General features: G+C 50.6%; 1 protein-coding gene across 1 annotated transcript; it reads right to left on the minus strand.

Annotated features, from left to right (window-relative positions):
• Window positions 1-717: 717 nt before the first annotated feature.
• WAS (WASP actin nucleation promoting factor) lies at window positions 718-10895 on the minus strand. The gene is made up of 13 exons (XM_007991616.3): window positions 10437-10895; window positions 8178-8343; window positions 7740-7880; window positions 6525-6611; window positions 6321-6423; window positions 6166-6207; window positions 6019-6072; window positions 5187-5361; window positions 4050-4092; window positions 3693-3846; window positions 3080-3486; window positions 2713-2827; window positions 718-1038 (listed from the first exon to the last, which is right to left on the minus strand). The coding sequence occupies exons 2-13, from the start codon at window positions 8307-8309 to the stop codon at window positions 983-985; spliced, it is 1509 nt and encodes a 502-aa protein (XP_007989807.3). The 5' UTR covers window positions 8310-8343; window positions 10437-10895; the 3' UTR covers window positions 718-982.
• Window positions 10896-11387: the final 492 nt, after the last annotated feature.

Below are 11387 nucleotides of genomic sequence, written 5' to 3' on the forward strand. Positions count from 1 at the left end.
TTTGTATTTTTTAGTAGAGACGGGGTTTTGCCATGTTGGCCAGGCTGGTCTCGAACTCCTGACCTCAGGTGATCTGCCCACCTCGGCCTCCCAAAGTGCTGGAATTACAGGCATGAGTCACTGCACCCAGACAATTGAATGATTTTTTAAAAAATAATTAAATGCATGACGTCTGGCCTTATGCCAAGCCTTTTCTCACCTCAGGGCCTTTGCACTGGCTGCTCCCTCTGCCTGGAACCTCTTTTCCCCAAATATTAACTGGGCCGACATTTCTCTCTCTTTAGGTCCAGCACCACCATCACCTACTCCAAGTGACCTTCCCTGACTGCTCCATCTGAATGTTGTTTCGTCTGTATCTCTGCCTTACCACTCCACAGCATTTATCATGATCTGCAACTATCTTTTATTTCTATTTGATTTCTTGTTTCTTATCTGTCTCTTCCCCTAGAATGTGGATTTCACCCCCTAAGGGCGGGAATTTTTGTCTGCTTTTTTTTCCACTGCTTGATTCCTAGCCCCTAAAATAGTACCTGGCAATAAATGTTGAAAGACAGAGGGGCAGAAGGAAACAAAGAAATACAGGCTAAATGACTGAGGGAATGAATGAATGAATGAATATATACATGTAAGGCTAAATCAATAAAATGGGATAAATGAATAAAAGGGACTTTGGAGAAAAGGGACCCCATTCCCACATTTGGAATGTAAACAGACAGATTTATAGAGAGACAGAAAGATAATTCCTTTATTTTTCTTTAAAAATCCTTGAGTGAAGAGAACTGAGAATTTTTGTATAAAAAGGGCCTTGGGATTGCTAGGGTGAGTGTGAGGACCAGGCAGGGATGACAGCATTGGAGGGACTGGTGAGGAAGAAATGGGGGTTGGGGGCCTGGAAGAGGAGAGTGGAGGGTGGGCACAGAGCAGGTGGAGGGGGAGCCGTGTCCTGCAGGGAGGAGCACAGGGCAGCAAGTAACTCAGCCACTCAGTCATCCCATTCATCATCTTCATCTTCATCGCCAGCCTGGTCCTCCCCTTCGTCTGGAAGGAAGGAGAAAGATGCCCTGGGAAGTTGGTCGGGGGCTTCATAGGGCCTGGGAGGTGAGGACTGGACCCTGGGAGTCTGAGGTCTCATGCTAGAGGAGGGCGAGTTAGAGTTTCCATTTGGGACAAGAGAGGAATTATAGTTGGGGTCTGAGTTCTAGTTGGAGTTGAAGTTTATGCTGTCAAAAATGTGGTTAGTGGCGATATTGTCAAACAAAGGGTTAATGTTAACCTATTTATCACATAATAGGGTAAATTTACATATTATTAGCAAAGGTGTGATAATATATTATTGCTTCCTGTCTGGTTAACACTAATATTTTTGACACATAATGGGGTTAATGACAATAACATTATCAAAATTAGCCAGGTGTAGTGGCGCGCCTGTAGTCCCAGCTACTCGGGAGGCTGAGGCAGGAGAATCTCTTGAACCCAGGAGGCAGAGGTTGCAGTTAGCCAAGATCACGCCACTGCACTCCAGCCTGGGCGACAGAGCAAGACTCCATCTCAAAAGAAAAAAAAAATCGTTGTCAAAAGATGAAGTTCCTATAGTAGGTTGATATTAATATTTGCATCATATAATGGATTGGTGACAGTACTGCTGATAGATTAAGAGAGTAATAGTAACATTATTATAAAGAGATTAGGTTAACAGCCGGGTGTGGTGGCTCATGCCTGTAATCCCAGTACTCTGGGAGGCTGAGGCGGGCAGATCGCTTGAGGCCAGGAGTTGCAGAGCAGCCTGGGCAACATGAGAGTAGTGAGAGCTTGGTAGTGAGAGCTCATCACTACCAAAAAAGCACCAAAAATTAGCCAGGTATGGTGGCACACACCTGTAGTCCCAGCAACTTTGGGAGCTGAGGTGGGAGGATCGCTTGAACCTGGGAGGTTGAGGCTGCAGTGAGCCATGATTGCACCACTGTACTCCAGCCTGGGACACAGAGCGAGACCCTGTCTCAAAAATGTTTTTACAAAGATTAGATTGTATTATCTCATAATGAGTTAATGTAAATCTGTTGACACATGGAATTAAAATTAATATTATTGTCAACAATGGTGTTCTTCATAATATTGTCATCACATAATGGGTTGATTTTTTTTTTCTTTTTCTTTTTGAGAAAAAAAAAAAAGGTTGGAGTGCAGTGGCACAATCATGGATCACTGCTGCCTTGACCTTCCAGGCTCAAGCAATCCTCCCACCTCAGCCTCCCAAGTAGCTGGGACCACAGGCACACACCACTATGCTCAACTACTTTTTTTTGAATTTAGTTTTTATGGAAACGAGGTCTCACTATATTGCCCAGGCTGGTCTTGAACTCCTGGGCTCAAGCGATCCTCCTGCCTTGGCCTCCCAAAGTTCCTGGATTACAGGCATGAGCCACCGTGCCCTGCCAGCTGATGTTAATAGTACTGAACGTGTGGGAATGACATTAATATTGTGGACACACCCTGGCATTAATGTTAATATTATTGTCAAAGTTGGAGTTAATTATGTTATTGTCACATAATGACTTAATGTTAACTTTGTCAAAAAGGAGGCTGACACAAGATTCATGTTAATGCTGTCAACAGATGGGGCTGATGTCACTATTGGTGGTGACTGCTGGGATTGTTCTGAGGCCAGTGCTAGCCCTGGGAGCCAGGTTTGAGGCCCTGGCAGGATCAGCTCACCGGAGGAGTGGATGGCTCTGCTCCTCTTCTGCATCACGTGCATCAGGGCCCCCACCAGTCCCTCTGAGCTCTGAGGTGGGGGCTGCAGCGCTGAGCTCTCTGGGGCCCCAGGGGTCTGTAGCAGGCAGGGATCAGCACAGAGGGCTCAGGGCCTGGGAAAGGAGCATTTCTCCCCGCCCCTCCATCAGTATTTTCCCTCCCACACACTCCAGTACCCTTCAAGGCTTCCCACCAACCTTTCCACCCTATCACTGAATCTCCAAGGCCTGGCACTCTCCTCCGTCCTGGCCTCAGCCCTCCAGTATCCTGACTTACATGGGTACCCCAGAGTTCCAGACCCCCAATCTTCCATCCTACTTGTCCTCACCTTGTTCAGCTGAATTCCCTGCCGGATTTGATCCAAAAGCGCTCCCCGACCCCCACCAGGGGCCAGGCCCCCCGCAGGCACCAGAGCAGGAGGGAGTAGGGGAGGGGCTGGTCCATTCCCGGAGCTGGGTGGTGGTGGCGGTGGTGGTGGTGGTGGTGGTGGCATGGGTGGCCCACCAGCTCCAGGGGGTGGTGGGGGTGGTGGTCCAGAACGTCCAGTAGCTGGAGGGGGTGGTGGTAGAGGGCCCCCTCGGCCTGGGGGTGGGGGTCCCCGGGGCGTTGGTGGGGGTGGGGCAACCCCCAAAGGTACAGGGGGCAGTGGACCAGAACGACCCTTGTTACCCCCCACAATAGGGGGCCGAGGGGGCTGGTTCCCTCCTCGAGATGGTGGGGGCGGCGGAAGTGGCTCTGTGGAGGGAGTATAACACATAGCTGTAACTCTCATTGATTTCTTCTGAACCTCAGTTTTGCTCATTTGTAAAATGGGTACCCCCACTGACCAGCTCCTGACTGAAGCAGTATAGGTGCTCCCATAAGGACTGAGTGACTTAGTGAATCTCTTAGCTATGAACTGCTAGGGCTGGAGAAGGGAACGTATGGAAGCAGGGGCTCACCCTGGCGCCTCATCTCTTGCCGCACAGCCTCCAGCCCACCCTGGTCCTCAATGAAGTCGTAGATAAGTTTAGAGGTCTCAGCATCGGTGAGCTGGGCCTCGCTGATTCCTGCCCTGGAGAACAGACTCCGTAGATCTGGGTCGAGGTTGTTCACCTGCCCAGGAGGAAAAAGGCCAGGGGCGGGAGTAGAGGAATAAGGCGAGGAGAGCAGCAACACGGATTGTCGTTGGGTTCATCCCAGCAAGGGATCTGAGAGGGGTGTGGGAAGGGCACGGTCTGGGGGTGGGGTCTCAGCAGTGGTCTTTGGAAGGGTGGGTGGAAGTTTAGTGGAGTCCAAGAGACTCTGAAGTTACTCACGTCAAATCCATTCTGGGGGTCCCACCCCACATGGGTGACATGCCTGGGAGAGGTGAAGAGACTCCAGTGAATCCCCACTGCCCTTCCTTCCCTCCTTTCGTAGTGAAGCCCTCTTGCCCTCTCCTGCCCAGAGAGACTCTGAGGGGCCAGAATTAATGAATGAGACTGAATGAATGAATGAGTATGGGCAGCAGTTATGGAATTAGAAGGGCTTCATAGTTTGTGGTGCTGATCCATTCACCCATCCCTCTTTCCCCATCTATTCACCCATGCATTTGTCCACGTATTCATTTACATTCATCTGTTGGATTACTGATCTGTCCATACATCTGTCTCTGCAACTATCTGCCCACGTATGTCTGTTCACCCATTTGTCCACCAATCTGTCCTCACACACACTTGTCCATCCGCCCATCCACCTACCCATGTGCCCAGCTTTCCATCTATCCATTCACTCATTTTTCTACCCATGCAACCACACACTTCTGTTCACTTATCCATTGAACTGTCCATTCATCCACATATCTGTCCACCTGTACCATCCCCATCCACCTTGTCTGTGAGCCAATCAGCCTGCATATCAATCTGTCCACACACTCATCCACTCACCCATCCATCTACCCACGCACCTCCCATCAACCCATCCACCCATCAACCTGTCCGTCCAACCACTTACCCATTCATTCTTCAACCCATTCATTCATCCATTTATTTATCCATCCATCCACCCATCCACTCACCCACCTACCCACCAGCCCCCCTCATCCATCATCTGCCTCATCTATCTATCCATTCATTCACCTGCCCACCCACCTGCTCCCCTAACAGCCCACCCAGAGTGGGCCCAGGGTGAGGCAAGTGAGGTGCCTAGGGTGCAAAATTTAAGTGAGTCACTCACTCTCAGAGTCAGGAATTACAGTTGCATGCCTCTGAGAGTGAGTGCCTCCTTAAATTTTGTACCCTTGGTGCCTTATTTATCTCTCCCTGGACCCAGCCCTGCACCTACCCATCCATCCACTCATTTACCCACTCAGCCACCCAGCCATCTGCCCTTCCTTCCATCCTCTCAGCTGTCCACTTGTTCATGTGCCCCTCTGCCCCCAGGAATCTGTGGGCCCACTGGGGACTGGTTCTCACTTGAATCCACTGGGTGCACCAATATCAGCTTTGCTGATCTTCTTCTTCCCTGAGCGTTTCTTATCAGCTGGGCTAGGTCCAGGTGCTGGGAGCCCACGGTATCGTGAACTCGTGATGTCAGGGTTCTGGATGTCCACTGTCGCCAGCCCCAGGGAGAGCGGACCCACTGGAGGACCTGTGGGGAAAATAGGGTGGTTGGCCCATTGACCCATTTACCAACCAACCAAAGCACAGGAGCAAGAAACGGAAGCCTTGGGGGAAATCTGTGTGTGTGTTGGATGGCCATGGAGGTTGTGGGTGAAGGGTTCAAGTAGGGTTTATGGAGAAGTGGGTGGATCCCGCAAACAATTCATACATTCACTGATTCATTCATTTTTTTCATTCCCTCATGCTTTATCATTCACTGGCTCATTGACTAATGGATTTGTTAAAATTTTCATTTACTCTTATATTCATTCAGTCATGCTTTCATCACTGACTGAAATTTGTCATTTAGCCGTTTATTCACTGTTTATTCATTCACTCATTCACTAATTTACTCAGTCATCCATCTACCTTTTCATTCATTTATCCACATACCCATTCACCTATGCATCTATCTACTTAGAGTTTTATCCTCCCATCAATTCATCCCTCCACTCAGCCATCTACCACCAATCCATCCACCCATCCATCGATCCACACATCCATGCACCCGCTCGTCCATCCACATACCCATCCATCTACCCATACATTCACCCACTTACGCACCCATCCAACTGCTCATTCCTCCATCCACTCTTCCACCTACCCACCCATCCATCCAGAGACACAGGGAAGAATCAGCACGCACCTCCTTGGTCTCCACCTGGGTGCGGGGGCAGGGGTGGAAGCCCTCCTCTTCTCTCTGGGAAGATAGAATGTGTAGAGAGCTATCACAACCCTGCCGCAGGTTCCTGGGCTAGCCCCTTATTACCGCTACTTGCACTAGAGTTCTCACCTTCATTGGCTGGTGGTGGTGGTGGGGGTAGCTGGCGTCTGTCTGTGGATAGACAGATGGATTGGGAGCCAGGACCATGAGAGAGAACTTTTCTAGTTCCCCACGCTTGCACTCACCTCTGCCCAACTTCCTTTCCTCCCCTGCGGCCTCCTCACCTCCACTTTGCCTCTGATTCCTTTTTTGTATCTTCTCCTGCACCAGGGCCCGGAAGGCCTGGGCCTCGCCCTCGTCTGCAAAGTTCAGCCCCGCTTGGCAGTCCTGCACATATCTTGGGGTCAGCCGCCTCCCAGGTCCCCCCACAGCTTTCCCATCTCCTCTCCACACCCCAAGTGAGGCCCGAGGGCTGGTTGGTCACTTACATCTCCAGCGAAGGTGTGGAAGAAGGGGGTGGGGGTGGAGTAGACAAGCTGTGAGTACAGCTCCTGTTCCCAGAGCAGCCGACCAGCCTGGAGAGGTGTAGGGTGGGAGGCACAGTGGCACTGAGGCACACCAGGGGTGGCAGGCCTTTGTTAGCTGGGCAGGGAGCAGGGTGTCTGGATTTGGGGGCCTCATGGTCTGGTTTGGAGATTTCCAGCTCAGCACCAGAGAGCTGAGATCTAAGGGTGTGGATGTGGAGTATAGTCTGGGAGCCATACACTTTTGTGAGAGGTTTGGATTTGGGGTTCGGGGCCCTAGATGTGGGACTTGGGAGCTTGAATTTCATAATTTAGGACTCTAGTCTTAGGAAGTTGAGGCTCATTCATAGATTCAATCCATGCCCTCCCCTGCCACCCCAGCCCCAATTCATGACAGGTAGGATTCTAGTATTTGGGAGTTGGAGGTGAGATTTGAAGTTCAGACACGTAGACTTGGGAGTTTTGCGGAGGGTCCAGCTAAAGTAAGTGCAATTTGGGGTTTGTGGAGAAGAGTTATGACTTAGGAGTTTGGTGAATATTTGACAGCCTTGGGATCTGGAAGTTATGCTGGGTCCATCTTTATGGGTTTAGAAGGATGAATTTGGGGCTTAAACCTAGAAAGTTCAGGTTGGGGAATTGTGGAAAAGACTTTTTGCTTAAGAACTACCTCGGTATTTGAGTGTTCAGGAATTTTAATATGGGAATTCTGGGGTCTGTGCTGTGGATTTAAAAGGACAGATTTGGAGTTCAAGGATCAATGGAATATTCAACTTTGGGGTTTGTTGAACAGATTTATGACTTAGGAGCTTGGCAAACATCTGGGGTTCAGGAGTTTTGATGAGAGATTCCTGGGATGCAAAATGTTGAGTTTAGAATAGATTTGAGGTTCAGGTACAAATACGGTGCTCATTTATTGGAATTTGTGGAAAAGATTAGGCTTAGGCAGCAGACTAATACTGGGGGCTTTAGAGATCTTGATATGGAGACTGGGGCCAGTCATTGCAGACTTAGAAAGGCAAGCCAGAGTTTGCCATCTGGATGAGTCTTTGGTTCTGGGGCTCAGGGATTCACTGATCAGGTCTGAGGTCTTCGGACTGTGGACACATATGGACACAGATCTGGGTTTGCGGGTTGAGAACTGGCTTGCAAGTCCAGTCAGGGGCGGGGAGGGGGGGTCACCTGAAGGCCGTAAAGACGAATGAAGTAGGACTTCTGGGGGTTATCCTTCACGAAGCACACAGCCCCACAATGCTCCTTGGTCCAGTGCTCAGCTCCAGGGGGCAGCGCCAGGTACAGCTGAACAACTGCAGTGGCCAGCGTCTGGGAGGGGAAAGCAGGGGTCAGTGGAGTCTGGTCAGGGGTAGCCACAAGGTCTTGGAGCCAGACCTGGTCCTTCCTGCCCCATGACAGTCATGGGCCCGAAGGAAGAGCTGCAGCCAGAGGGAAGGCAAGTAGACATTGAGATCTTCCTGGGGAGGGTGGATGATAACAGGAGAGTCTAGGAGAGAAGATGATGGAGAGGGAAAGGAGGAGCGGGATGAGGGGAAGAGAGAGAAGGAGGAGAGGAAGAGGAAGAAATGGTGGGGACGGGGCGGGGGCAGGAGATCCCCAGCTCACCAAGCATTTTCGTCCAAGCATCTCGAAGAGTCGCTGGTTCTCGTGGTCCTGGAGGAGGGTGGAGGGTATGTTCTGTTGAACCGCTGGTGCTCCTCGGCCCCCAGGCCTTCCTCCCATTGGGCCCCCACTCATGGTGCTTTCTGCCCTCGTCTTCTCTGGCGAGGCTCTGGGTGCAGGGTAAGAAGAGGAACTTCCGCAGTGAGCAGCAAGGGAACAGGAAGTGCAAAAAACCACAAGGGACAAGGGAAACGAGTCCTCCAGGGGCCCCTTGGTGGGCCTGGCCTCCTCCTCGTTAGGCTGAGCTTGGGCCCTCTACCATCAGATTTGAACCCTCCTCCACTTGACTGCTTAGACCCATCTTTTGGATCAGCTTGGGTCCTCCTCCTCCTTTCTTACTGCCTGAGGCCCATCTCCTTCTGACTGGCTCAGACCCTCTTCCCTCTGGCTGGCAGTGAGAGCTTAGCCATTGGCAGCACATCTGTGTGCAGGGCACCCTGTGGCAAGGAGTAGTCATGGGCCTGGGTGGCCTCCTCCCTAAAGCACCCAGGTAGCCTGAGGCTGAAGCCCGAGGCCCCTAGTCCTGAAGGGTTACTACTACACTAAAACTTTTCCTTTTTGCTAGGGACAGTAGCTCACACCTGTAATCCCAGCACTTTGGGAGGCCAAGGCGAGCGGATCACTTGAGGTCAGGAGTTCGAGACCAGTCTGGGCAACATGGCAAAACCCCATTTCCACTAAAAAATACAAAAATTAGCCAGGCATGGCGGCATGCACCTGTAGTCCTAGCTGCTCAGGAGGCTGAGGTAGGAGAATCGCTTGAACCCGGGAAGCGGAGGTTGCGGTGGGCTGAGATTGCACCACTGCACTCCAGCCTGGATGATGACAGAGCAAGACTCTTGTCTCAAAAACAGCAACAACAACAGCAACAACACAACAACAAAAACCCTTTTCCTTTTAATTACAGAGTGAGCCCCTGTGATCCACGCCTATCCTGAGTGCTTAGACACTGCCAATGACGCATATGCCTCTGGTTCACTTCCCCATCCCTTACCCTTGCCTCCCTGCAGCTCCCAAATTACTTTCTGCTCATCTTTTTTTTTTTTTTTTTTTTTTTTTTTTTTTTTGAGATGGAGTCTCACTCTGTTGCCAGGCTAGAGTGCAGTGGCGCGATCTCAGCTCACTGCAACCTCAGCCTCCCAGGTTCAAGTGATTCTCCTGCCTCAGCCTCCTGAGTAACTGGGACTACAGGCGTGCGCCACCACGCCCAGCTAACTTTTTTGTAGTTTTAGTAGAGACAGGGTTTCACCATGTTGGCCAGGATGGTCTCGATTTTTTGACCTCATGATCCGCCCTCCTTGGCCTCCCAAAGTGCTGGGATTACAGGCATAAGCCACCGTGCCCAGCGCATCCCTTTTTTTAAAAAAGGAACTTTATATCATATATGAATGCCTGAACAACATCTTGTTTAGTTTTCATTGCACTTGAAGTTTGTAAAAGCACATAATCTTCAAAGGCTTGCTTTCTCCCCACTGGACATCCTAGTTTTATCTTAACACTCACATAGCACTTAACGTGTGTGCCAGGCACTGTTCTGATCCCTTTGCCCGGAGTGGAGCCAGGCAGGCCGGGTGTGAGTGCACGTTCTCATCCCTCCATGCCTTCGCTCCCAGCTGTTGCTATGATTCCTGTTTGCCTGTAGCGGTAGCTGTTCATTTATTTCCACTGCCATACAGCAGTGGTGTGCATGTGCAGCCTGCGTGTCCACATTTTCCTGTAACAGGCCTTTGGGCTGTTTCTGGTTCTTGCTGTTGGGAGCAACACTGCAGTGTTCGCTCCCGCAACATCTCCTGTGCGGGAGTCTACATTGGCACACAGACTCTCAGAGGGGAATCTGAGGGTGTAGGGTTTGCATGTCTCTAACTTCTTCAGGTGATGCCAGACTATTTCCACAAGTGGATGCTAGCTCAGTCCCTGGGCCTCCCCAGGCCTCAGTTTCCCCATGTATTAGGTAGGCCATTTGGGGACTTGAAGCTTTCAGATACAGGAACAGCAGTGTGGGGGAGCTGAGCAGGTCTGGGGTGTGACTGACATTCCCAGGTACCTGAAGGAGGAACGGCACATCTCCAGGTGGGACCTGCAGTCCTTCCTGGAAACTTCCATGGCTCCCCACACATGCAGGTTCAAAGCCTCTCTCCTGAACCTGGTTCAGAGCTCCTTCTGCAGTGGCAGTTCCAACCTCCCTCCCGTATCCCCACTCACAGCTAAGCGTCGGTCCTGGAGCACCTCCAACCTGCTGATCAGGGGAAGCCCCGATGTGGCCTTCAAGGTCATTGCACGTGTTCATTGTGACACTGCTCGCTGAGCAGTCACTATGTACCAGGTGTATCTCCTGCATCTGGACAGACGACACTAAATAGGTATTGAGGGATTGAATGAGGGATCAATAATGATATCCAATTTGATTCAGTGGTTCCAGAGGTTTTTCTAAGTGCCTTCCATTTATTAATTCATTTCACATTCACAGATGACCCCACAAAGTAAGCACTACTGGCTGAGCACGGTGGCTCACACCTGTAATCCCAGCACTTTGGGAGGCCAAGGCGGGCGGATCACGAGGTCAGGAGTTCGAGACCAGCCTGACCAACATAGTGAAACCCTGTCTCTACTAAAAATACAAAAATTACCCTGGTGTGGTGGTGCACACCTGTAATCCCAGCTACTCAGGAGGCTGAGGCAGGAGAATCACTTGAACCCGGGAGGCGGAGGTTGCAGTGAGCTGAGATCGTGCCATTGCACTTCAGCCTGGGTGACAAGAGCAAGACTCCGTCTCAAAAAAAAAAAAAAAAAAAAAAAGGAAACAAAAAGTATGCACTACTGTTATCCCCATTGTACTGACTGGGAAGCTGAGGCCCAGAGGAGCTTGGGTGCCTTGCCCGAGGTCACACAGCTTGTGAGTGGTGGAACTGAGGAAAATTATGAGAGAAATTTTGTTCCCAAGCTGTGAGGTGCCACATGGAGGCTAAGACAAAATTCTTCTGCTCCTCTGTGTCTTTTGTTCTTCACCTTTCTACCTCTTTCTCTGCCTCCAGAATTGTCCCCTTGAATAGGGGACACTAAGCCTCTGATATATTTTCTGGTTGTTGTTTTAAATGTGAAAGCAAGCTTATTAAGAAAGTAAAGGAATAAAGAATGGCTACTCCATAGGCAGAG

Source organism: Chlorocebus sabaeus, chromosome X (assembly GCF_047675955.1).
Source record: "Chlorocebus sabaeus isolate Y175 chromosome X, mChlSab1.0.hap1, whole genome shotgun sequence".
Taxonomy (NCBI): Eukaryota; Metazoa; Chordata; class Mammalia; order Primates; family Cercopithecidae; genus Chlorocebus; species Chlorocebus sabaeus.